Source organism: Triticum urartu, chromosome 1A, assembly GCF_056163025.1.
Source record: "Triticum urartu cultivar PI428250 chromosome 1A, HENAU_Tu73, whole genome shotgun sequence".
NCBI lineage: Eukaryota > Viridiplantae > Streptophyta > Magnoliopsida > Poales > Poaceae > Triticum > Triticum urartu.
This window is the reverse complement of record NC_141873.1, coordinates 233,691,242-233,719,143: the sequence shown is the minus strand read 5'-3', so window position 1 is coordinate 233,719,143 and position 27,902 is coordinate 233,691,242. Positions and strand designations below refer to the sequence as shown.

The window sequence follows — 27,902 nt, the reverse complement described above, 5'->3', positions numbered from 1 at the left end:
TAATCACCGAGTTGAGGTACTCTGTCGCCTCAACATATTTGTCGAAGCTATCAGGAAACTAGGATATCATAGAGTAGCCACCCAGTAACACAACCTTGTGTTGTGTTCTCAGTGTGATGATTTTGGCCACCATTCTCGAAAGCATCTCGTGATGTTATTTAGTTAGTAGGTATTCTATTTTTGGGTCTTGAACCCATGATTCATTCTCTCCATTCCTGTTGATAGTGTTTGCTCGTTCCTTTAGGTTGATTAGTAACCTTTGTGATAGCCTTCGAGGTCCGCGGTATATCGTTCTTCCAATACCATGAACCAATATGGCAGAAGTTCTTTTGAACCAAAAGATCACAACGAGAGTGCTCTTGATGTGTTCTCCATTCTACATTGTGAATCTACCAGCTCTTCCTCTTCTGCATGGGTTATCCGGAAGAATTATGTTAAACTTGTTCGACATGCTAATCCATGCGTTCACAACTCAACTACTAATACTCATAAATATTTAGGGCCTGTTCGTTTCATGGGAAAAGTAAAGGAAACTTTGAAGGAATCCATTCCTACAGGTTTTGTCACTGTAGCTATGTTCGGGACATAGGAATCGAGTCGTTCCAATCCTATGGAAAGTTTAGCTATCCTGTACATTTTGGAGGAAATCAAACATCCACTCCTAGCTCTTTTTCTGTGCGCTGGCCCAAGGCAGTGCAGCTCAACCAAGTACTTGGGACCCACATCGAGCTAACCACGGGCTGGATCAGTGCATGTTGGGCCATTGACCTGGAGTAGAGAAATCATTTTGTGGGACCAACTTGTTTAGATTTCCCGTACTATTTCTCCTACATTTCGAACACCTACGCTGCTCTTCCTGCACGGTTTTTGTATTCCTATGTTTTACACTTGCTTTCCTTTCCTTTTCCTCCATTTTGTTCCAATCCATTGTTTTTCTTCCCTTTGATCCGAACAGGGCCTTAGTTCTCCAAGTGTGGTTAAATTAACAACTCAACTGCTCATACTCATAAAATTTCTTTGGGTACCCTTGTGTCAAATCAACAAATTTGGGTCAAATACTATCCTCGAAGACTGCCGCGATCCCCTACGCTTGTGGGTTATCAGTATTTGGCACTATTAAGACATCGTGCCCGAGAGGTATCTTAGGTAGTCACCGACTGAGGACATAGCTGACTGTTTCCTTCGTCTCCGGCCGAGTCTCTGGTGGTCGACAGTGGCCTGGTATCCGACTGTTGGGACTTAGCACGGTCTCATGCCACCCTCCTTTTCCTTGATGGGCCAAAGGTTAAGCCCCTTGGCCCACTACCTTCTGGGCCGTACCTTATATGAGTCTTAGGCCTCTGGTGGGCCACTCCCCCGCATTTGTAACCGATACCCTTCGTATCATAATATATGCCGTTTTTGTAGCTTAATTTGTATAGAGGTAGAATAAGATAAGAAGAAGATAATATATGAAGATGAAAAACAAACATCTAATTCTAAGCCCCGACTCATCTGCACCCAGTAACATTAAATTAAAAAAATAGAAAAATAAAAAAAGTCCGTTTTTTTGCGTGGAAGATATTTTAGTATGTGAGTTGTGTGCCAAATTTTAAAGCATTTGTAAATCTGAGTAGCTCTCAGAAAAAAAAAACAACAAAATCGGATCCAAACAATACACAAACATTAAACCTTTTCACGTATCCCAAAATTTTCTTTCTTACCGAGAGATACTTAGACATTTAAATGCTCTGAGATTTGGCATGGACATCACACACTCAGTCATCTTTCTCCACAAAAAAGAAAATTGATTTTTTAAAATTTATTTCGTATTTTTAAGGATTTTTTTCACTCCCGGGCTCCAAAACGCCTCGTCCGAAGAAAAGAATAAATAGAGATATATATACACACTCTCTCACGTTGTTGTCTCTTCTCCTTCCGTTGCCTCCGCTTCGCCTTTTCCCGTTCCGTCCAAATAAAACGCTCGAGCTACCAAACCCTAGGTAGGGCTCCTTTCGATCCGATTCGAGTCGATCTCAGTTGGGTGCGAGATTGGACTGGAGGGGGATGACGATACCTAGTGCCGAGGGATTCCTCCCGGCGGCGAGCTGCCTGCCGTGCACGGCGGAGGAGGAAAGGGCGACCGTCGACGCACTCACGCGGGAGGCCGACGCGAATGTCAAAGACGGCGATCTCCGCTATCTCATCTCACAAAGGTGGGCGCAGTGCAGGACCATCTTCCTACTTACACTTTTAATTTTTTCTGCGCATTTTTCCTTCGTGGAATGGGTTCGAGTTTCCGGTTGATAAGGCGGATGCCATGCGGATCTTACGCCGGGCAGCAATTTAGGGATTTGGGATATGGGATCTGGCGTCTTAGTCTGTGTTATGGCGCGATCGAATCTTTGTGTTTTCGGGTCTGTGTTGCGCAGTAGTAATAATAATCTAATCGTGATACCCCTCTCGATTTGCCTCTGTATCATCTGGAAATCGTAGGTTTTGTAGTGGATGGTCCTATATGATGATATAAGACAAATTCTCATTTATGTTGGCTATTGCAGATTATTTGAGCGACTTAGTTCTATGCCTTGTTATAATAGGAGTGCACTTAACTGTTAGCTATCTCAGTTTTGACTATCAGTATCTGGTGGTACATTTTGATAGGTTATCTGCGAGGGACTGCAATTATGATATTAGAGACAACTCAACAGTTCACCTGTTCATTGAGCAGATATTATGTATGAGTGTATATAGCGATTCATTCGTCATAGATGTCTGCGCCTCCTTCATACTCTCATATGATTTGGCATCCAGTTAAGGATGCTGAGTTAGAGGAAATCAAATTACGACAATATGTGTTCCGGCTTCTCTCTCCCATTATCTCCCATCTCTCTCTCTCTCTCTCTCTCTCTCTCTCTCCTGCCCTGTGTGTGTGTGCGCACGCGCCTCAGGCCACAGCTTTTCTCATCTCCTTTCTCATCGATCCTCTCGATTTCCTGGTGCGCTTGTTCGTGGCGACTGGGAGGTTGTCAGCGACTAGTGGCGATGGGGTACTATGTTTGGGGAAAGGTCGTTTCCACCGATACGACTACTGCAGAACCCAGATACCGAAAAAGGCTTTCGCCCCGCTTTATAAATAAAGCAACCACCGAGCACAAAGTCAACAAAGTACCATCTGAACAACACACACAACGCCACCACAGTCAAGGTCCAACAGACACGCACACGGGTTCAGCTGCGGGCACAGCACAACAAGCCCAACACAACCACAACAAGCACTCACAACACACACGGATCTGCAGAACCCAGATCCGTAGTTAGCGTCGATTCCGGTGGCCAAAACGCATGAACCTGGCATATCCCTCGTCTCCGGCAGATGGAGAGGGCAGCTCAGGTGTGCCCCTCGCCCCCGGACATGGATCTGACGTGTCATGTATTCCTGCTTGAACACAGCCAGATCCATTGCAGTGATGTATGTCCCGGGGAATGTTCATCACCGTGTGCGTCAGGCAAAATTGTGCAGAGGAATGCTTGAAGGAATGGAGCACACGGTGGCATCTCGCCGTTCTTTATGATATTGGCATTGTTCCTCTTCTTTTTTGGGTCTTCTTTCAACTGATGACAAATCAGTTAGTTTGATGCGGCAGCATTGCAATTTATAATAGTTACGTTGATTTGATTAATCCTTCTACATGACGGTGAGACTGGACGGTGAGGCTACTTTCTTATTGGTGTCAAATTTGTTCATGGGTGATGCATTTTGTTTGTTCATGGATCAATTGGTTCCGCTGTCCAAATCATTTTGTTTTCATCAACCTTCCAAAAATTAATGGATGAGGCATCAACTAATCCTACTGGTGAAGCTCTCTTTTTAATGGTCACACATTTGTTCACGGATGATGCATATGAACTAATCCTGACGGTGCATCGAGAAATTTGCTCCAATCAGAATGAATCATGTTAAGATTTATTATGACATTCTGAATAGCAGTTTTTTGTAAGCCGAGTGTTTTTTCGGAGGTAAATTGCGTGTTAATGACAAGGTAGACTGGTAAAAAGTAAACGCACCCTTGAAAAGTTCGTGGGACCAGTCAGAGAGAGCATGCTCCCTCGTGCACAGCGGTGAGAATTTTTAAAGAACAAAGCAGAAGAATATGCAGAAATACAGCCTCCTATAAACTGCGTGGCGTACATCTCCACACACTTGAGCGGCTTAGTTGTCAGGCTCACATGTGCTTGGGGGCCGTTTTGAGTATCCATCATTCATACTGTTATTCTGTTTGTACTGGATGTATAAAGCCGTACTGAAGGTTGTAGAGGAATGATAACAATGTCTGTTCCTTCTTACCTATTTATTAGTATAACAAGGAAGTGACCTCCCCAGCCTACACGTGCTTCAGTCTAGGAATACGTTAATGGAAAACATGAAGCGCATGTTTGGTTCGCTACAACATTGTGCGGGCCTTAGGTAGGCAAGTTTTACTAACCGTGCCAGAGTTTTGCTTCACCACACTTTTTTCTTACCTTGCAGTCAACGTGTCATAGGACAATGTTAGGCCAAAACTTGCTGAAGGCATGGCCAACAGTTTGTTAGCCATATAAAGTGTGGCTTGCCGCATTTTGTCACGACTACACGTGCCACTATTTGGTAGCTAACCAAACAGGCCTGGAACCAACTGAGGGACTTTAAAGCCTTGAATCGTTTCCTGACTTCCTGTCCTTTATTCTAATTTCCATCAACTTGTCTGTATTGGAGAACTCTTAGATGTTTGAATTCACTCTTCAATATGGAGCGAGTAAATGAACTACGATGAGGACCATGTGTTTCAATATTACTGTCTGTGAACACATAAATTGACATCCAATCCACTGGCAGTGGAAATTGCAACTTCCGTTTAAAACCCTGCAAATTAATGTGTACAACAGTGTTTATATTTATGTTTTCAAACAATTCAATCCAGATGCCCTTCTTGCTCTAGGTTGCTTGTAAGTATTACTACCTCTGGATTGCACTTGTGCCTGTAAATATCATATCTGCATTCGAGGTTGTATTGCCGGTTTGAAGTTAAAATATAGAGCTATCTGCTTTTCATTGAAATAATTACTTGGACATTTCAATTCCATGCTTTGGCCATTCAACTGCCTGCTGTGTAAATGTTGCAGCTGGTGGACCAACTGGCAATCTTATGTGGGCTTACTCAGTTATGGGGAGAATGACACTGACATTCCTCTTCAACCTGCAAGTAGACCTGGAGAGATTGATAACAGAAAGCTTGTTTTGGAGGAAACTAGCAGTGGCAGTGAAGATACAGAGCTCCAAAGAACCTTAAGAGAAGGGGAGGACTACACTTTGGTGCCACAAGATGTCTGGAGAAAACTATATGACTGGTATGCAGTTGCAACGGCACGCAATATATGTTTTTCATTGTTTCTTTAGCCCTGTTTACTGCACTTTGTAGCAGGAACTTGGCTAGACCTATAATATCACCTCCACCATCCTGCTTGTTGACATTAGTTGTTGCCTTTTATTTTTCTCTCGCCTGCCACTAGTAGTTTTGGACCACATTATGTAAATACTTCTGTATATGTATATCCCACCATTTTTGGTGTGTGTTTGCTCCTTGGTGGTTGGTTTGTAACCCATGCGCATGCATCCACAATCAAGAAATGTATGTTGATCAGTTCCATCTTTGGAAGTTGCAACTAGTAGTAGGTATAGGTTGCAGATGTTTAATTTCTGATGCCAATGGAGTAATGAGAATGGGGGGTATATAAGGAGAAGGGGCAAGAATGTTGTGCCAATGAACAAAAGTTGGAGTGCTACAATAACACGTATTTAGTGAAAAAAATGGGTAAAAGTGCAATGAGAAAGAACAAAATTTGGAAAGCTAGAACAACACATTGGGAACAGAAGAATACTTGACGCATCTCTAGTTGACAGGCAAATAAGTAATGTTTTGTACGGTAACACGGTCTTTAAGGGGTAACTAGAAATTTATACTGCTGGTTGATATTTATGAGAGAAAGAATAATAGTAGAGCCAACAGCTGGCTATATAAAACTGCCATGTCATCAAAAAGTCAGCCTTGTTAGAGGATCTCTAGCAGATTCTGCAAAAGCTCGGCGGCCCGTAAAATTCTGTCTGTTTTGCAGGATCTCGTTTTTTTGGCCTGAAATGATCCGTTAAACGTAGCCCGACCCGTAATTTTTTTACAGGCGGCCCGCATGTCCATCCCTCCGGCCCTATATGTACGGGGCCGGCCCTGTTTTGCAAACCCTTCCCCCTCCGCCGCAATCCGCCCACTCTGCCGCTAGCCCTCCCCAACTCCGGCGACAAATCTTGCCGCATCTCCTTCGTTTTTTCTTCTCCTTGATGGCTGGTGGTGTTGGCGGGCGTGGCGGCCGAGGCGGGTCGCCTCTGCGCAAGCTCGCATGACACTACACGGAGGCCAGCAGCTCCAGCCTGCCCGTCGTCGAGCCATGTCGCTCGAAGCAAGTGCGTGACGGTGGGCTGCTCTCCCGATGGGTTGAGCCCTTGGGCCGGCTTCCACGAGCTCCACGAGCAACTCTTTCCGCATTTCCAGAGGTGCCGGGAGGCCGATGCGAGCTCGTTGCCTCGGAGAAAGCTTTGGCGGCCGGAGAAGAAGGTGCCGCCGACTGTCTCATCGCCACCAAGGGGGTGCACGACCTTGCTCCGCAAGACCGTCACCAAGTTCTACCTCGGCGTTGACGAGTGACCGGTAACTCTAGGTTTAATTTGTAGCGCGAAGTTTGTATTTCCTATGTATGCACTACCGTTGTGATGAACTATTTTCTAACACGAAGATGTTTTTAAATATGCAGTACGAGATTTACGGGATCTGTTCCGCCGGAGCCTTTGCGTTCCCAGAAAATCGTTTTTTGGGGAACCCTAAAACGATTTTGCGGTACCGTTTTTAGCGGATCTGCTTGAGATTCTCTAGTTACATTAATAGAGTTGGCTATTAGGTTAGTTTTTTTTTTCACTCTCTGTCATCATCAGGGGTGTCTGGAAGTTAGCTATCCACGTGGCAGAACCATGACTAGGTTTTGAGACCTCAGGGCACTACCAATGCTTATATCTTAGCATGGTTTCATAGGTAAAAATCTGATGTGGCGCTCTATGTAATGAGGAAAGATGGAGCAACCATATATCTTAATCTAGATACAGTACCTCTGTTCCGAATTATAATACTCGCTCCGTTCCATAGTGTAGTGCCTATAGATTTTTGCAAAGGTCAAACATTACAAACTTTGACCATATTTATAGCGAAAAGTAGGTACATCTAAAATACCAAATGCACATCATTGAATACATCATGAGTTATATTTTTGGAATGTACATGTTTGGTATTGTAGATTTAGACAGTTTTCTCTATACACTTGGTCAAAGTTGGCAAAGTTTGACTTCCACAAAAATCTATAGGCAGTAGATCTTAGCACCAAATCCAAGACATAAAATGATGTTGTTTTAGATAGAACACGATATAGTGCAGTGGGAGTGTGGGACTACTTATATCTAAACATCTATCTAATGCCATTAGATATAGCTTAAGATAAAGTGCACTGGGACTGCCCTAATGGGTTTCAACTCTAGCCTACCCCAACTTGTTTGGGACTGAAGGGCTTTTTTTTTCCCTTTCTCTTTCCTCCATTTAATATTTTTACCTAGAAGCACTTGTAGAGGTGGGCTCTTGCATGAGAGCCCACTCCTCTTTTATCTTGTCTGTGTCCTCCACATTGGCTAAAATGCCATGTAAGTGGACTTATAGCCGATGAGAGTTACAATGTTCTTGATATACTTTTCAAGACAAATCTATCCATATGATACTCAAGCTTCTAATTTTAATTTTAAATGTTTAAAAGGATATTGGCGGTCGAAGTTTAGCGTCCCTTGTTTGTTAACTGAGGAGTACTTAGATTATTTAATCTTCGGCATATCTGTTACTTATGAGGTGGATTGATATTTTCAGGTATAAAGGTGGACCAGAGATATCTAGGAAAGTGATATGTGAGGATCCAGCTTCCAGGAGATACATAGTCGATGTCTATCCCCTTCATTTGACACTAATTGATGAAAGAGACAACTCTGCACGGACCATCAAACTAAGTAGGAAGGTGAATTGGAGCTAACATATTCTTTTAAAATATGATGAGCATGTGTAACTATCTATCCACATACAAATTAAGGCTGTTATGATATCTTTATGACATGTGATAGATGATCTGCTGACCAGTAGATTACACCGCTATGTTGCATAACTTAGTTGGCTAGTAGTAGTTGTAAACATCTTTTGTATTGTATGCATTGAAGATAATACGTAAAACCCTGACTTTCTCCTTTGGGATGGTAGTGCCAAAAAAAAAAGAAAAAGAAAAAGAAAAAGAGGCACAATTGGGCTGGTCTTTCTTCCCTTATTCCTCTTGTTCTCTGGAACACTATCCTGGGTATTCATACTTGTTTGCTGTTGGTGAAGGCACAAATTTTTGTTACAAGATGATACTACATACTAATGTGGCCTTGAAATAAGATGAATTTTATGAGCAATTTTATTCTCAGTCATCTATTGTTTGACACCTGCATTCTGATGCTTCCAGGCCAAAGTTAGTGAGCTTTATAGATTGGTTTGCTCACTTTTGTCTGTGGAGCAGTCCAAGGTATACTCACTACCACCTATGTATCTCACATATTGTGCCTTGTATCTTCAGTAGAGCTGCAGCATTGGTCTGCTTGTACCATCCAGACTTTGATCCTTGTGTTTTAATGGTTCAGGTTCACATCTGGGATCATTACCAAAAGTTGAAGAACAAAAAGTTGACCAATCGCAATGAGACACTTGAGGAAGCTCAACTTCTGATGGATCAAGAGGTATCATGTTTCTTTTCATGCACTCCTTTGCTGAAACATTTGAAGGTTCCTGTTATGCTCAGCAACAGCATGGGTCCTGTTCATGGTCTGCTGTTGCATGTCACCTGTTTATAGATGAGTATAGCATCCACAATCAAGTAGTGACAAACCATTAAGTTTGCTTCTCCTCTAACGTTTGTGCACATTTAGTATGCTATCATATGGTATAACTCCTTTTGTAACACTGGTATGAAGTTGCGAGATGAAAATCTGTTTTGAGTTTATTGGTGCTGTATGTAAATGTAATAATTGGCTGGGTTGAAACTTACAACCCTTTCTATTTATGCAAGAATGCTTGTGGCCTTCTCAAATTATATACTTCCGTTGTGCATGATTGCCCTGTGTTAACTACAGGCCTGTAACTTCTTTGCTATTTTCTCTAGCTTGGCTGAAATTCCTTCGTTCTTGCTTTATGCTTACAGATTCTCTTGGAGGTTAGTGCAGATGATATCTGGTCTTCCGATCATTGTACAAGATCTACCAGCAATGAATTAGCATTACTTCCACTGGAACCTACCACGTCATCATCATTCTCAATTGCTGGAGGCCCTAACTTTTCAAATGGCTATTCATCTGGAATTGGTTCCAGTCTTTCACAAGATAATAGCCTTAATCCTTTAGTAAGGGACACAGAAGATGGGTATAGTAATTTCAGCAATGGAACAAAAGATGACATCCATGGATTGACTGGGTTACATAACCTGGGTAATACATGCTTCATGAATAGCGCCATACAGTCTTTGGTCCATACGCCTCCACTGGTGGAGTATTTTTTGAAGGAGTACACTCAGGAGATAAACACGGAAAATCCGCTTGGGCTGCAGGTACGAGCTCATTTTTACCCACTTGGGGCACATGATGTTGTTATTCATGATATTTGAGGAATTTTAATGATGCAGGGTGAACTTGCAGTAGCATTTGCTGAACTACTGAGAAAACTTTGGACCGCTGGTCGCACTTCTGTACCTCCACGTGCATTTAAGTCAAAACTTTCTCGTTTTGCTCCTCAGTTTAGTGGATATAATCAGCATGATTCTCAGGTTTGTGTTGCTCAGAATGCATTGGTCCGCGTTGGTCCTTCAGATGTTTATGCTATTTCAACTTGGAAGAATTAAACACATTTATCCAAGTTTATTATAGTATTGGTTCTTTTTTACCGTGGAATACTATAATATACTTGGATAGTAGTGTAGCATTTTTTTCTTTGGTGCATTTTCTAATCAATCTAATGAATTTAGTCTGTAGCATTTTTTTCTTTGGTGCATTTTCTAATGGATCTAACGATTTTCTTGTACAGCTAGGTATCTCACTTTGTATCATTTTGTAGATATTAGAAGATATCCTCTTCTGTTTTAGATTTACAAAGATTCTAATTCATGATGCCCTGTTTATTTTTCTTTTTTTTGAGATGTGATATCATTTTCTCTGCTTTGATCAAGCTTGCATCCATATGGCATCGATACCATATTGCCCTTTTGATTACTTAGTATCATTTGTGACCCTCAGTTCCTGAAGCATTGACTATATGATCTCAGTTCTGCCTATTCGAAATACATGTCTTCCATCTCCACAGCTTGTTTCGTTCATACCCATTTACTGTCATTACTCACTTGGTTTAAAGATATGAAATACCAGGTGCATCTTAAATATATGGCGGATTTTATAATCTTATGCAAAGTGTGTTGCTCCCTCTATACCCCTAATATGTACCCTGCTTTATTTTGTATTATATACATGCATGCGTTGTTAGTTCTTTAGACATGGCAATAGTGGTAGCTTAGCCACTTCTGTTTTTGACCGAATAGGTTAGCCGCAATCTTGTCTCATTAGTATAAGTGCAAAGCAGAATGCACCCTATATTTCGTATGGAGTATAATCTCCTTCCACAGTTAAATTGATATTCTTCGATGTATGCTTCTATTCTATTTCACTCGACCACTCTTGCTTCTAATCTACTTTCTTATCTACAACTCAGTGTCTGTTACCCATTTGTTGAGATCTACTTCCCTGTTTACTTTTTTTATATATACTATGCTCTTTGTAAGTAAGAGCATGGTTTCTTTTGAATGTGCCCATCACTAAGTCTTCAATGGTTTTAGATGTTATATGTCACTAGTAATCTTGCATGCACACTGTTTGCCTATAAATCAGGTCAAACTTATTACACACACAACAAAATTAGAAAAATCACAAATGACAATACACCATCAAAAAATTGGAAAACATTTCTACAAAATTACAGGCGGAATGCATGATGTGAAATTATCTAGTTGCACACATAAAAGATAGAAAGTTTACACATAATTTTCCTATCCAATATCTTGCCAATTCTATCATACAAAGTCAATTTGACCAAACAATGAGAACTTACTCCAGGATTGTTATTATTCATCTTGCTACTGAGGTTAGCATATAGTAGTATTTTCAAGTTTGAAGCAAAAACTGGAACTCACTCATGTCACATCAAGATGCAATTCACTCCATGTTACCACTGCCCGGTAATGCACATAGTGTATTTAGGCTAATTTGGAAACATAGTAAGTAAAACTTTACGTTCAGAAGATGCAAGGCAAATGGTTAAGAGTCATGTAACATTCAGGAGCGAAATACCTAATTATATGATTGCAGACCACATTCAGGAGCGAACATCCCAGTTTCCTGCACAGATAACAAAGCAAACAAATGTCAAATGATTTCATCAACCACATTGTTGCTCCGTTGAAAAAGTTTTTCCTTTATACTTTTCAACATTTTCTGTCTCATCTCATTTAGCTATAACTCTATTCCTCGATAGGCGTTGATCTCAGCCCTTAGTCCACTAGAGATAATTATAGTAGTTTACTTTGTAAGGGTATCTATTTAGATAGGAAAGAGATTGGTCTAGTTAGGAAGATGAAGATATGATTTGGTACGAAACTCAAGATATATTCTTAGGCATCAAGTCGAGTCTTCCCTGTAAAAGGGACATGATGTACCCCATATGGATTATCCAACAAATGAGAATAAACTAGTAAAGATGTAATCTATGTCCCCAACCTTCTCCCTCTCATCCTCAGCACCATGGCACACCAACCTTCACTCCTCGGAGCTGTACCCCCAACCTTGTCACATTCATCGGTCTCAGGACCGGTACAAATCCTTGCATGTGGCACACTTGTACATATCGACCTGCCTTCTGTTTTTGTTTTGCTACATTTTGTGAAACATTTAAATATACCCTTTTTTCTTACGTAAGAATTGCCTCTCTTTTCTTCAGGAGTTGCTTGCATTTCTGTTGGATGGTCTGCATGAAGATCTCAATCGCGTGAAGAAGAAACCATATATAGAAGCAAAGGATGCTGATGACCGTCCTGATGAAGAATTTGCTGAAGAATGCTGGAATTACCATAAAGCTCGAAATGACTCCATAATAGTAGATAAGTTCCAGGTAAGTAATCTTTAGACTTGAATGATCAGATAATCATGCTTACCTGGAGAAACTATTCTGTTTGAATCCTACTTTATTTTGAATCCTTTTCAAACTATTCGATGCCTTTTACTGTTATTTAGGTATTTTATAATAATGGGAGCTCATCAAAGCTAAGTTAACTATAATCGGACGTACTAGTGAAAGTTAACCACTGCTAGGTGACACAAGGAACTTGTCCATGCTGTAACCGACACTGTTGATGTTACTTTCTCATATACTACTTCTGGATTTTATGTGTTTATAGATATAGTTTGCAGAATGTATGAAATTTCAGTTTTCATTGAACAAGAAAGCCCATCTATATTTATCACATGATGTTTATCATATTTGTGGTCGCTGATCCTAAAGACTGCATTGTTCTTTGTCTGGGTATTATTTAGTTGTCAATGCGAGAATCAAAGTTGCCAGCACGGTGTTAGGCCACATCCTAGGTTGAATTGGGCTAGGATTGTGATCTTCTACTAGTTTGATTATCGACTGTTAAGAGTTGCACCGTTGGTTTCTAAACCTGCATAGATGGTTCAAGTAGGTCCCTGAACTTGATATTTAGGTCCTTCAGTGTCAGAAAACTTGTTTTGCTTGTTGGCATTGATTATATTTGGGAAGTGGTACTGAATTCTAATTGGGTGACTTGCTCTTATGGAGATAGTAGTAGGTGAACCTAAGAGAAAGCAATCACAGCGATCTGCCGTCCTGCAGCCTATCTGATGGCCAAGAACAGATAATAGTTGCCCTGCAGTTGCTTACCTTGTTGTTCCTCACAATGTGACAAGAAAGGACGCACACAAAAGTACATGACACATCCTATGAGTAGGTCTGATAGAAATAAAAAATTTGGTTTATTTGCAAATTTGGTTAGTGACAAATGCTAATCGAAAATGGCAGCATAAAACAGCACTGAAAATTTGGTTAACCGACTAATTCGGTTCGCTTTTCAGTTCGTACCTAATGCGTTGTTCGCTAATTTGCGTTATATCCACCATGAAGTTGCGTGCCTTTCACCACACACCTCTCCCTCATATAGGCCAGGTCTCTGCCCCCTTCTGATTAGCTAGGCGAGGTGGGACTAATTTCTCCTGCAGCTGCACACTTTACCAAGAATGCCAAATATTGCGTTATGTTTTGATGTAGGGTGGAACCCTATGGTGTCGATCTTTCACGATTTGGAGGGGATTTGGAGGGGAAACGGGGAAGAACACGAAGAACACAAGAGGGAAATCACTCAAATAGACAAGACAGAATCACACATGTGCTATACACACAGAGAGATACATGATCCAAAGTCAACAAGGGAGGATACAATCGGTAGCTAGTTCATCACATGGAGGTCTTGATCTCCATGGGAGTATGTAAGTGGCTGAGCAAAGCTCTATCTCTAATGAGCTAATCCTCTCCTAACCCTAGATGGAGTATGAAGAGGTCTATATATGGGAGTATGTATCTCCATGGGAGTATGTAAGTGGCTGAGCAAAGCTCTATCTCTAATGAGCTAATCCTCTCCTAACCCTAGATGGAGTATGAAGAGGTCTATATATGGGAGTATGTATCTCCATGGGAGTATGTAAGTGGCTGAGCAAAGCTCTATCTCTAATGAGCTAATCCTCTCCTAACCCTAGTACAAGTTGGGGCGAGTTGGAGGGATACATGGGCCTTCGGCCCGTTCACTGTGCGTAGACAGGTGCCGGATGTCCGGGCTGGGGCTTTGGGACGGGCCGGATGTTCGGGCTGGCTCGGGCTTTCGGTGCTGTAGGGTTTGGCCGGATTTTCAGGCGGGGGCTGGATGTCCGGCGGCTCGGGCCGGATGTCCGGGCCCTGAAGCTGGTGTTCGGCTGGACTGCGGTTGGGGGTGAAGTCGCCAGGGGCCGGATGTCCGAGTCCTGTAGCATCTTGACGGTTCTCTTTCTTGAGTCTCGATGTCTTTGCACTTGGGGACTTGTCCATCATCATGAGCGTCTCTGAGAGGGTCCTCTTGGTACCTAAGCACACACAACATTCCGGATTTAGGTAGTAGCCATGTCTCACGTGGGTCATACGGAATGTCACTAAGGAGAGATGTCACCTCGGTCTCGAGAGCTCTTGCACGTGCTCGTGTCCGCATCATGTTTGGTTTGGGCCTTCCTGCAGCTGGCTGGCCCATAGGAGAGGCAGGCTTTTGGATGTTCGTTCCTGGTCGGATAATCGAGATAAAATACCAAACTAACCAAATTTAACTCGGTTATTGACAGTAACAAGTGAATATATTAGTGCAAGTGTTTTTTGTTGTTGTCGGTGTCGGTTTGGTTTCTGGTTTGGCAGTTTTTATTCCCACCCTTACTTGTGATCACCTTCTAAGTTTGCGGAACATCCAAGAGACCCTAGGTTCCAGGCATTCACCATGTTGTTGGGTGGAGATGCTTCGAGGTTAATTGGTTTCTCTTGATACTCTAATTACTACTGTTAAGTACTATATTATATCTCCTCTTCCTATCAGGTTGGTCTTTTGGGATGGATGGTCAGATGACTATATTGTAACATGGTATTAGACCCGAGGTCTTTGGTTAAAGTCTCGGTCCCCAATCACCAATCATTTATCCACCCACGTCGGGCGCGGGGGAAGGTGTTGATCATTCCATATCCACATCGGATGGGGGGGGGGGTGTTAAGTACTCCCTCTGTCCCATAATATAAGAGCGTTTTTTACACTACGCTAGTGTAAAAAACGCTCTTATATTATGGGACGGAGGGAGTATATTATATCTCTTAATATCATATCGGTCTTTTGGGGCATTGGTATCATAGCTGAGATCTTGGGTTCAAGTCTCGGTCCCCGCATTTTCCCCAACCATTTATCCACGCCAACGTTGGGCATTGGTGGACGTGTTGATCATTCCATATCCACATAGGATGTGAGGGGGAGGGGGTGGGCTGGGGGGGTTAAGTATACTAGAGGATACATGGCGCGTTGTTGCGGGAATTGGTTGACAAAAAATTGGGTTGATAACATGAGAACAAAAATTTAAATACATTTGACATGTTGTATTTGATTATGTAGAGTTGCAAAATCTTTGTTGAATATAAGTAGAATATAATTGAATGGAGAACTTTTTTCCATGCATGATTGAATGTTGTGGTGGGTCTTTCTCCATGCATGGTTTGCATGCTAAGGTGGGCCTTATTCCGTTCATAATTGTATGGTGAGGTGGCATGCTTGCATGTTGACATAAATAAGTTAGTGGGGATCACTCTTATGTATATAGGATTATACCTCCTCTTCCTATCAGATCAGTACAGATGGTTAGATGACCATATCTTAACATTGGTATCAGAGCTGAGGTCTTGGGTTCAAGTCTCGGTCCCCGTATCTCCCCCAAGCATTTATCCACGTCGGGCGTGGGCCGAGGTGTTGATCACTCTCTTATGTATATAGGATTATATCTCCTCTTCCTATCAGATCAGTATAGATGGTTAGATGACATATCTTAACATTGGTATCAGAGCTGAGGTCTTGGGTTCAAGTCTCGGTCCCCGTATCTCCCCCAAGCATTTATCCACGTCGGGCGTGGGCCAAGGTGTCGATCATTCCATATCCACATCGGATGCAGAGGGGATTTGGGGGGGGGGGGGGGGTGATGGTGTTTAGTATATTATATCTCTTCTTCCTATTAGATCGGTCTTTTGGGATTGATGGTTGGATGACTATTAACATGGCATCAGAGCTGTGGTCTTGGGTTCAAGTCTCGGACCCCGCATTTCCCCCCGTGAGGGTAGGTGCTGATCATTCCATATCCACATCGGATGCGAAGGGATCTGTGTGTTAAGTATATTATATATCTCTTCCTATTAAATCGGTCTTTTCAGATAGATGGTTAAACGACTATCTTAATAATCACCACTCGGAAGCTACGATCTGCGTGGAGCAGTGCGATTAGGCAACAGCAGATATGCCACACTTGTCAGATTGTATGCGTAGTTGACGGGGTTGCCCACCGCTATTATGAGCCATATTATCTCATGAAATCTCCATTGCCTTCCAACATCATGCATAATTTGTTTTGTCTAATTCACATGGTGTCCAAATCAGATGTGTTAGTGGTCTGTGTGCTGATTTATTGATTAGGAGACTTTAGATCTCATAATAAAACAAAAAGAGAAAAACCCATTGTTGAACATGGCAAAGTTGCTGCTCTGGTTCAGGAACATGGTGGCCATGATTTGGTGGGTGGCATTTAGAAATAGAGAACAAAAATAAAGCTAACTATAATATTTAAATTAGCGCTCTTTGTTTGAATTATGAGTCAGTTATCTTACAATTTTTTTCTTCATATGCGGGGACTGTCTACCAACAAGTTTTTTTTGTTCGTGTTCTCTGCCATAACTATAATTTCTTTGTTTGTTGTTTCAGGGGCAATACAAGTCCACCTTAGTCTGTCCAGAATGCAACAAAATCTCTGTTACCTTTGACCCATTCATGTATTTATCGCTACCATTACCCTCAACTGTTACTCGAATGATGACTGTGACTGTATTTAGTGGTACTGGGGATTCTCTTCCCATGCCTTACACTGTTACAGTACCGAAAAATGGAGTTTGCAGAGATCTTTGTAAAGCCCTGAGTGATGCGTGCTGCTTAAAACAGTCTGAGACGTTGTTACTTGGAGAGGTAAAAATACTTGTCATGTTTTACTTGCCTAGTCATTCGTGAAACTCGAGTGTAGGTTTTTTCAGCAAATAACTAACTAATGGTTACTGACATTTATCAGGTATATGATTATCGGATATACCGTTATTTCAGTCCATTGGAGCTACTAAATATTATAAAAGATGGTGATCAGCTTGTTGCTTATAAGCTTCCTGCTGGCCATGAAAAACTTTTGAGGATTGAGATCCTACATCGGAATGTGGATAGGTGAGAGTCATGCGAATGTTATTTTTTGGACCTCAATAAGTCCCGAACGTTCGGAATTTAAGCATGCTAATCCAAACTCTTTTCATGGCAACTTTAATCAAGGTGTTGTTGACAAAACATGGCAATTTTCTGACAAAAAATCGAACTGGAACAAAGTTGCCACCTCGCAGCAACTAAAGTTGCCATCAAAAAACGTTCGGGATGACATTCTTACATTCCGAACGTTCGGGATTTATCTATTCCGTATTTTTTTCATATCTTAGGCTTAGTTTTTGGTTTATGTGTGTGCTGCCCCAAATGCTGGAATGTAGCAACTTAATTGACTTTTACTAAATTCTAGTAAGTTTTTTTCTTACACCTAAAAAATACGCTTGCAAGTTCCAAATAACTGCTATATCTATATAGAAACACATACGTGCATTTGGAGAGGCATCACTATGCCAAACAGAGCCCTTTTATCATTTTCCTTGTGATATTTGTTACTCTCTCCATCCCAAAATAAGTGTCGTTGATTTAGTACAAAGTTGTAATGTTGTACTAAATCAGCCATACTTATTTTGGCACAGAGGGAGTATAAGACACTTGAGAGTTAAGTGGCCCTACTCTGCATCCATTGCATAGATGTGTTCATTACAATGATCGCACCATTTTCAAAATAACAACAAAGCGTTTTATCCCAAGCAGAACATCAAAAACCCAAAAAGGAAGAGAGAATGTAGAAGTAAACAAAGTGAAGGAAAGCAAATTAAGGTTCTGGTACATCTATCATTGATTTCCATACACAGTCCTATCAAGCGCCAAATCCCTGGGCACATTCCAATCCTTCAAGTCTCTTTTTACCATATCGGTCGCCCCCCTACCCCCCTCGTATTTTTGCTAGTCTTTAGACTACCACTATTCATTCACTAGTGCATTTTATCCTAACCACCTTCTCTTTAATCGGTGCCATCCCTACCTTAGCATGTATTCCGTCATTCCTAATTCGGTCCTTTATTATATGGCCACACATCCACCTTAGCATGCACATTGTTGGGTACGTTTGTTTCTTAGTAAGGCTAACACTCTCGCTCCATATAGCATCACAGGTCTGATAGCCGTCCTATAGAACTTTTGAGCTTTTGTGGGACCTTGCCATGGAGGGTGTCAGATGCTTGCCGCCACTTCATGCAAACCGCTTTGATTCTATGGCTAACATCCTCATCGGTATCACCGTTGCTTTTTAGCGTTGATCCTAAAAGGATTCATAAATGTTATACGTATCAGAATTGGGTCTTCTAAAAGGAAAAATATTGGATTCAACCGACTAATTTGCTGATTGCATCTGTCGTGTGCTGGGCCGTTCGATCGCAAGTAGTACGGCCGCATGAAAACTTAGGTGCATGTGCGCGATCCCTACTAGTACATTACCTTCTACTAAACATAATTTGGCTTTTTTAATACTTCTAGTTCTATGGTCGGAGCACAGTGGCTGGCATGCTGTCGTACCTTCCTAGCTTATGAGGTGTGCTTTCTTCTCGCCCCAAGCCCATGCGCCAGCCCGCTGATGTGCTTTTTCCTTGGTGCTACTGCACTGTCGTCGCTGCTGCTCGCCAGCGTCGCCACCCAGTCCAGCGCTGCCCTCGCAATAGCGACAACGTCCTTTCTGTCAGAGGAGTTTGCAGCACCGGGGACCTCTACAACAACAGATAATGTTGCGAATAACCGGCGAGCTCGCGGTGCCGTCCCCGTCCCCACAATCATCCTATGGCTTATGGAAAACACTTGTAAATAGCCTGCTCATAACTCGGCGAGGGTTGGCTGTCTCCGTGTCCTTCAGGTCCGATTTTGATCAGATGGTCCCTATTGAATTCATGCTCCAGCCAACTCATCCAAAAGTTCGAACTCATGGAGGGAGGTGGGCAATATATTTCAACACTCCCCCTCACGTCTAGGCTATTTTAGTCCTTAGACGTGGGATCGATGTAGGCCGCAGAATCGTTTTATTTAATACTGCGTCGGCAGGGTTTTGAACTCAAGACCTCTTGGCTCGGATACCATATTGAATTCATGCTCCAGCCAACTCATCCAAAAGTTCGAACTCATGGAGGGAGGTGGGCAATATATTTCAACAGTCCCCAATGCAACTCCCTTCCAGGCGCAAGAAGCGAATCTTTTCCCGAGTGCAGTGTGGGTCATGTTACAACCAGCGAGCACATGACTCATATTGCGAATGGATGACCTTACCCGAGAGCAACAGGACTCATGTTGTATATGGGGTTATGGTGTGGAGGACTTCTTTCTGAAGCAACACGGGTCATGTTTCAAAGAATGCAACATGGCTCATGTTGCAAACGGGTGTCGTGCCGTCGGGGTGTGGAGTACTTTTTCCCAAAATAACATGAGTCCTGTTGCAACCTGCGAGCGCAACATGGCTCATGTTGTAAACTGGGGTTAGGGTGTGGAGGACTTTTTTCCAAAGCAACACAGGTCATTGTGCAACCTACGAGTGCAAAATGGCTAATGTTGCAAACAGGATCAGTGTGTGGATGATTTTTCCGGCTGCAACCTACGAGCGCAACATGGCTCATGTTGCAAATGGGGGTCAGGGTGTGGAGGATTTTTTTTCCGAACACAACACTGGTCATGTTGCAACCTACAAACATAACATGGTTTATGTCGCAAACGGGTCAGATCAGGGTGGATGCCCACGAATGTTTTCCCGAGCGCAACATGGATCATGTTGCATCCAGCAGCGCAACATGTCGGGTCACAATGAATGACTGAAGCAACCACTTTAGATGGTTGTCGCGCATGGGATCCAACGACTCTAGAGGCGTCTGATCCGATCCATGCAGCCAGTGGCGGAGCTACACAGAAATAGCTGGGCGGGCCAGGCAAACAAGTTCACATTTTTTTCAAAATTACAGGTGCACATTTTGGTGGCCAGCCATACAACCCAGATGACTTGCCGCATGCAAGAAAATAAGGATTTTGATTTAATAAAAAATGTCTCAGCACTCTCCTGGCACATGAGCAAAAGCTGGAGTTAGTTTCGATAAAACATATCTAAATCGGTATATAATACATATTACAAGTAGGATGCATCAAAACTCAACAAACGGCAGATGCCATGAGCACGACAAGCATCTCCAATGGAGCGGTTTGGCAATACGGGTCTAAATACCATGTAGGGCTGTCAATTTGCTAACTAAGAACTAACTAGACCTCCAGCCGATGCTCCTTGTGGCCCATAATTTCAAAACCTGTCACTACATCGTAGCGGTCGAGAAGTCGTGTGAATCTCGCACAGAATCGGGCGTAAAGGGGATCACGGCCTTAGCTAGGTCTGCCAGTGGACTCGGCTTTACCGATGCATAGTAGTATATGAAAGAAAACACTCATAAATCCTGGGCGGGCCACGGCCACTTCGGCCTTGCCGTAGCTCCGCCAGTGCATGCAGCATGTCTTGTCTGCCGCTCCGATGGTAACGGTTTTTGTTGACATGTTGTAAACTTGTACTTGCGTTTGCTGCAAATACATGGGTGAATACTTCGGCCTTGCCGTAGCTCCGCCAGTGCATTCAGCATGTCTTGTCCGCCGCTCCGATGGTAATGGTTTTTGTTGACATGTTGTAAACTTGTACTTGCGTTTGCTGCAAATACATGGGTGAATGTTGCAAGTGTTTGACTTCATACTTCATATGTTGGATGTTTTTCTTGTCAAGATTTTTGTTGCGATCAATGGTGATTTGTTGTATAGCTAAATGGTTCAAATCACCCGGATGATCCACGCGCAACATCCATCAGGCATTGATGCAAGCTAGTCGCAACATATTATAATGACGGTCATAATTGTTGCAAGTGGGACGATGAGGCGTCAAGGACGATCGCCCATTGCTGCAAGACAAAAGGACGCCCGTACAAGAGCGGTGCTGTTGTTGCAAGACGACCTCTCTATATTTTGCTACTGCAAAGATATAGATTATCTCTATTTTGTTGCATATGTTTCTATGAACGTTGACGACAAAGATAGGCTCTAGGGGCCATGCAGCATGAGCATGAATGGCTTGATACGTAACTAAAATCTGGGGATTGTGTGAGGCTGCTACAATATGAGCAGCTAGCTACAATCTGTAGTTGCTATACATAACATACATTAAACTAGTATTGTGGGGTCCTGACGCCCACTTGATTTGTGAAACGGTGCGTCCTTGGCCTCAGCACCACACAACGGTCGCCAAAACGGTGCTCTGGTTTGACTAATAAAATAATCATATGGCTTACAAATTGAGCGAGTGGCCATCGAGCCGGTTGATCCCGTGTGAGTATCAGCCGGCTGACGCTGGTGCTTGCCCTTCTAAAATGCCTACATGCGGCTAGAGGCTGACAACAGTGTTGATTGTGCTTTCAGTCTCTTATGGCCAAAAGGCGTGTAGAGTCTTTACATTATGGTAGACTTACTGTACGGCTGCATATTTAGAATGGGGTTAGGAAGATTGAGATGTGGAAGGGGTCGAAAGATATGGAGGGGGTGGCAGCACTCCGATCTAACTCTGCAGTCGAGAGCACGAGATTTGGAGTGGACAAGACATATTCTTCTACATTTTGTTGTCATGAATGCCCTTAGAGCATCTCCAACAGACGCCTTACGGAGCAGCGCGCTAAAAAGTTTTTACAGCGCCAAAATAGCGTTTTAGCGCGCCGGATAACTGGACATCTCCAGCAGACGCCCAAAAATATACTGCCCAGCTACATCTCCAACAGACGCCCAAAATTAATCTCACGCGCCCGTACCCAGCTCACCACCCGTGGCATGCTCGCCGGCATGGTCATGGCGTGCTCCTCCCCTGGTAGCCCTGCCGTGGCCTTGGCCTGCTCGCCCTGCCGCCGCCGTGGCCGCGCCTGCGCCCCGCCGCCCGTGGCCGCGGCCTGCTCACCGCCCCCGCGCCCCGCCCCGCCGCCCGTGGCCGCGGCCTGCTCAACGCGCCCGCGCCCCGCCCCGCCGCCTGGGGCCGCGGCCTGCTCGCCACGCCCGCGCCCCGCCCCGCCGTGGCCGTGGCCTGCTTGCCCCGGCCCGCTGCCCCTGTTCGCCCCACCGCCCCGCTCGCCTCGCCGCCCTGCCGTGGCCGTGGCCTGCTCACCGCGCCGCCCTTGCTCGCCCCGACCCGCCGTCAGTGGCCGCGCTCCTCCGGCCCACGCCGCCGTCGTGGCCGTGGCCGGCTGGCGGGCTGGCGTGCGCACGCGAGGAGGCCGACGGCAGCCAAGGACGCACGGGGCACTTTTTCGTGTGCGTGGGATGTTAGGCGCGCTGGAGCTCACGCCCCAAATATACGGCTTCGGGTCCAGTTTCTTCCTGCGCGCTGAACACTTTTTACGGCGTGCTCTATTATGCAGCGTCCGCTGGAGTGTTATTTCTAGCTCCATGCGCGCTAAACTTGCGATTTTTTGGGTGCGAGGCTGATATTGGGCGCCTGTTGGAGATGCTCTTATGATTTATGATCTGCCACAGTAAATGTTTTTTTAATGGTTTAAGCTTTGTGCTACACCACTCCCAACCTCCGGCGGGGCGGCGGATCTGGGGCCCCCGCGCCCGGATCTGGTGTGGTAGTGGGTGCGCGGCCGTAGGGGGCGGCGACTGTTGGAGCGGCGACCTCACGCGTCTTTCGATGGGCTGTGGCGCCGCTGGCACGGTGGATTTCTCCCGTGCACGAGGCTCGGCGGTGTGAGGGCGCTGGATCTTCCCTGCGGTGCTTTGGGCAGGCGTGGATCTGGCAGGGGCGGCGGCGGGTCTGCACGGCTCTTCGCTGTGTGGCTCGCTGTGCGTGTAAGGGTGCAGTGGCTGATGTTGGAGGTTCGGAGCAGGGTGCATGTGTGGTGGTTCTGAGGATTCTGGTCTCCGGCAGGCGCGTGGTGGCGTGCGTTGGCGTGTCTGGTTCATGGCTGTGGCTGGCCGGCTGGGAACCGTGGTTGTTCTCCGTCTCGGGCGGTGCTTAGTGCAGCGGGAAGGTGGAGCGGTGGATGTCGACCATGGGGATTGTGTGCTACGCAGTGCTTCGGATCTGCTCAGGTTCGGAGGTGTGGAGAAAAGCTCCGGACGAAAGTCCAGCACTGACCTTGGGTCGGTGCCAGCAACAGCGGTGCCATGGCCATGGTGTCGTTCCCCTTCTTGAAGGTGTTGCCATGGTGCTTCTTTGCATGACTCTCTGGGAGAAATCCCTAGCTTCGGACGGTCGAAGCGGGCGATGTCGGCGGCTACGTCGTTTCCTTCTTTGAGGCATCGCCTTGGAGAGTCAGCATATTGCCGTTTGCACGGATCTCTTTGTCGTCGAGGGCAGTGGATGTCGGGGCGGCGGCTCCGGATGATTTTTGATTGTGCGTCGAGATGGCGATCTCGGGAACAATGTGAGTGGCAGCTCTATGAGGTGGGGCTCTATCTCGACATTGGTTGGGTGGCATCCTTGTCCCGCTTGGGCGGTGGGGGTGTCGGCTCGGTCGGTGCGCCGCGGGGAGGGGGCGGTCTGACTTTACGTCGGGGCGGCGGCCTTGGTTGTGGTGCGACGTTCGTGGTCTGAGAGCGGTTGCCCTGAGCAGCATGGGCTGCGGGCAGCTGGGTTGTGCGGCGTTGCTGCTTGAGTGGAGCGGTGTTATGTCGGGGCGGTGGCCCCGGAAGGCGGTGTCGGTTGATTGCGCTGGGCGCGACGGAGCGGTGGATGTCGGGGCGGCGGCCCCAAGAGAATCTCTGTCGCAACCAGACTTCTGTGGCAACGATGATGGTGGAAGTGATGTCGGCGACGCGGCAATGGTTGTGGTAGTCGTCTCTTCTCCGGCGTGTCCACGATTTTGCCTCGGTTTGCTTGTTGTTATGGAGTCGAAGCTGCGGCGGCGAGGCCCTGTGGTGTACGATGACTGGCTGCAGGTAGCCCGTTCGGCGATCTTCTGTGGCGCCAGCCATGCCTGGTTTCGTTCTTCTGAGCTCTTCGTCAGAGTTGGAGCTGCGTTGTCTGGCCGCAGGTCGACTTTGTCGTCGATTAGGGTGGGTTTTGCCATGTGTATTAGGGTGGGTTTTTGCCTGGTTTTCCGTAATTAACCGGGCAATTCTCTTCTACTTAATTAATAGACGAGGCAATCTTTGCCTCCGCTTCGAAAAAAAATAGATTTTTCCTTCTGTAGTACTCCTCTGATCCAAATAATGTGCCGTGGCTTTAGTTCAAATTTGATGGGAGTACAATTTTTTGCATTATTTTTACTTGCAGATAGCACAGAAAACTGAGATCACCTATACCTCATTTTATGTCTCATCTTCTTTGATGCTATATTTTTTTTATAATTCTGTCAGTATGGATGTGAGAATTACTTTCCAAATTAGGCTTATGTTGGTATGTGCTTGTTAATTCACCCAGATTTACTCCAGAGCCCCAGTTTAATGCTCGGAAGCTCATTGGAAGCCCTCTTGTGACTTGTATTCCCAATGACTCAACAAGAAAAGCTGATATTTATGCGGCTGTCTCTGCGGTTCTGGCTCCATTTGTACGAGCAAAAGTGCATGCTCCAGGTGAGTCTCTGTTGAATGGCCGCAGGCCAAGTCTGGATGGTATTGTACCAAGGGATAATGGAGCCTCATGTGAGAAGGGTCTTTCTACGTCAAATGTGGATGAAGCAACGAGTGATGCTGAGTTTTTGCCGTTTAAGCTTTACTTGAGTGATGATAAAGGTCATATAAGAAATCCTGTAGAAGAAGATTCTGATCAAGTTTTTGGTTTGCCTATGAGGTTACTGATGGGTTGGTCTGATAAAGAACATGAAATATATAACCTTAAATACATGGATGATCTTCCTGATGTTTTCAAGCCAGGATTTATGTCAAAGAAAACACGGCAAGAAGCAGTCAACTTATTTTCATGCTTAGATGCTTTTCTGAAGGACGAACCTCTAGGCCCTGATGACATGTGGTTAGTATTTTTTTCTTTTGACTAGTCCAGCTATTGGTTCGAACTTTCTTCAGTCTGATGGCTTCCACTGGTACCTTGCCAATCTGCAACAGGTACTGTCCTTGCTGCAAGGAGCACAGACAGGCTAGGAAGAAACTCGACTTGTGGAGGTTGCCTGAGATATTGGTGGTCCATTTAAAGAGGTTTTCATACAGCCGTTATATGAAAAATAAGCTTGATACCTTTGTGAACTTTCCAATCCATGATCTCGATATGACCAAGTACGCAAAGCACACATCAGGAGGCGACCAGCCCCTCATCTATGAACTCTATGCGGTGATAAATCATTATGGTGGTTTGGGAGGTGGTCACTATTCTGCCTACGCGAAGGTGCTTGGCCCATCTTTTGTGCTATATTGTTATCCATCAATGTCTTGCATACCATTTGTAGAATCACATGTGGGTTGCCTGAAATTCATTTGCTGTCCATTTTACACTTGCAGTTAATAGAAGAAGATAGCTGGTATCACTTTGATGATAGTCATGTCTCCTCTGTCAATGAAGAGGAAACAAGGACATCTGCTGCTTATCTGCTCTTCTATCGACGTGTTGATGGCAATTCCTGTGCAATGTCCGATGTTGTTCCAGTCAACACCCATATGGTTGATTCACTTGAGGCATAGATTTAAGTCCGAACATCAGTATCATCTGGTTTTGTGGCACTTATGGTGCTCGTGCTACGAATATTGTTTGACTGCAATTTTGCTGGTTTTGGGGCACTATTGGTGTATGGTAGGTCGTTGAACAATTGAAGGTTAGGGTTTCCAGTATCTCCAGTCTTGTCGGTTTAAAAGTAGGATTCATCTTGACAAGTAAACACTGAAGTGTAGCTGGCTACAGGTAGTATGTCGAAGTAACTTCTGAGGATGCGTTGTGGGCTTAGGTAATATTGGTGTCAATGAGGTTGGTAAACACTGTCACTATTGGTGTCAATGAGGTTGGTAAACGGGTAATGTATCCAGCTGAATGGAAACTATTGAAACTGATATGCTGTATGTAACTTAATATTTTAAAAACTTTGTCTAGTAGTAACTTTCAGACAACGGGTGTGAAGAATGGTTTTGTTCTTGGACCTTTTCTCTCCACCCCAACAGTGCATCAAGGGTCTTAACATAGTTTTAATATGAACATAGTTTTGATATGAAACAAGGTCTCATTTAAGGCACTAATGAGGCTGCTAAGGGCGTGTTCTGAATGTCTCATTTAATATGAACCTAGAAGTTGGCGATAGTTTTAGTGCAAAATTTGAGGATTTGCAAAGCTAGGAAAACCTAGCTCCTTGACAGCTATTCAAGGATACTGCCACTGCCTAAGTGAATCCAAGATACCGGTTTGATTGTCTCATCCCTGAATCTCCTCGTCACTCGTTCCATCCCCTTGTCTCCGTTGCCCACTTGTCTACTTGCGTCTCGTTGCGACTCATGTCATCTTCATTTCATCTGCACCGTGCGCCTTATCAGCATGTGTCCCCGTGCACTATGTGTCCATCAAAATAGCATCTGGACGGTCTACTGTTGTGTTGTTGTTGCTGCTCTTCTATGTATATCTAGATATCATCAAAACATTAAAGTAACACTCTTCTTTGTTGCTATGTAGCCTAGGATTGCATATTTAGACATTCAATACATTGCATGTTGCTATGTAGCCTTAGATAGATATGACCCTAGTTAACCTATTGATAAATGAGTTACATATATATATTTAGTTAACCCCCTTAACCTATGACCCTAGTTAACCTATAACCCTAGTCTTTTATCAACCCCTGATCTATATGGTACCAGCTACCGATATCCTGAAGAGTGAGTATATATAAGTCATGGGATGAAACTAACCTCGATGGAAAACATCAGTCGTTCCCAAGATTGTCCCGTGTAAGTACATCGAGAGGCATGTTAAGCACAATATGCTAAACATCAACCAAATATATTCATGGCAGACAAAATAATCTTCAAACAATAGCTTTTGTGTGCAGGTTTAAGCATGCTAGTTAAGCAAAACAAAAAAATGGAAATGTGTGTTAACTACAACAGGCCTAACGTTTAACAACAAGCAAATATAGTCATTCAAACTGGTATTATGTCGGTCTAAGTACACTGGTTATTGTCAGAATAAAAATGGAAAAGCGTGTTAACTACAACATGCTTGACAACAACCAAATGTAGTCATTCACAGTGGTATTGTTCAAACTAGTATTGATGAAATTGAACTGCACAGTTCCGTAACGTCCTCGATGCGGCTATATCTCCTACATGTCGAAGCACGACTCCAACTTGTAACGTCCTCGATGCGGCTATATCTCCCACGTGTCGAAGCACGACTTAGAGGCATAACCACATTGAAAGCAATGTCGCAAGTGAGGTAATCTTCACAACAACCCATGTAATACATAAGGGAAATAGATACATAGTTGGCTTACAATCGCCACTTCACACAATAAATGAACAAAGCATTACATCATCCAGATACAATCAAGGTCCGACTACGGAACCAAAATAAAAGAAGACTACCCCAAATGCTACAGATCCCCGATCGTCCCAACTGGGCTCCACTACTGATCAACTGAAACGAAACAACACAACGAACACGATCTTCAACTAGCTCCTCCTTGAGCTCGGTTGCGTCACCTGCACGGTATCATCGGCACCTGCAAACTGGTTTTGGAAGTATCTGTGAGTCA

General features: G+C 44.2%; 1 protein-coding gene across 2 annotated transcripts; it reads left to right on the top strand.

Annotated features, from left to right (window-relative positions):
- Positions 1-1,894: 1,894 nt before the first annotated feature.
- LOC125552199 (ubiquitin carboxyl-terminal hydrolase 9) lies at positions 1,895-26,241 on the top strand. 2 transcript variants are annotated; one of them, XM_048715686.2, is made up of 13 exons: positions 1,895-2,195; positions 5,143-5,367; positions 7,971-8,115; positions 8,596-8,655; positions 8,771-8,866; positions 9,328-9,729; positions 9,805-9,945; positions 12,162-12,332; positions 16,756-17,013; positions 17,114-17,259; positions 24,638-25,186; positions 25,279-25,555; positions 25,669-26,241. In XM_048715686.2, the coding sequence occupies exons 1-13, from the start codon at positions 2,047-2,049 to the stop codon at positions 25,846-25,848; spliced, it is 2,799 nt and encodes a 932-aa protein (XP_048571643.2). In that variant the 5' UTR covers positions 1,895-2,046; the 3' UTR covers positions 25,849-26,241. The 2 variants fall into 2 exon arrangements, with proteins under 2 accessions (XP_048571643.2, XP_048571651.2); XM_048715694.2 differs by lacking the exon at positions 5,143-5,367 and having other exon boundaries at positions 1,904-2,195.
- The last annotated feature ends 1,661 nt before the right edge of the window (positions 26,242-27,902 follow it).

Excerpts from the sequence above, each read along its gene's own strand:
- LOC125552199 (XM_048715686.2), top strand. The coding sequence starts at position 2,047 with ATGACGATACCTAGTGCCGAGGGATTCCTCCCGGCGGCGAGCTGCCTG. Across the intron at positions 9,946-12,161 it reads ATAATCAGCATGATTCTCAG|GAGTTGCTTGCATTTCTGTT; the intron begins GTTTGTGTTGCT and ends TCTTTTCTTCAG. Across the intron at positions 25,556-25,668 it reads ACTATTCTGCCTACGCGAAG|TTAATAGAAGAAGATAGCTG; the intron begins GTGCTTGGCCCA and ends TTACACTTGCAG.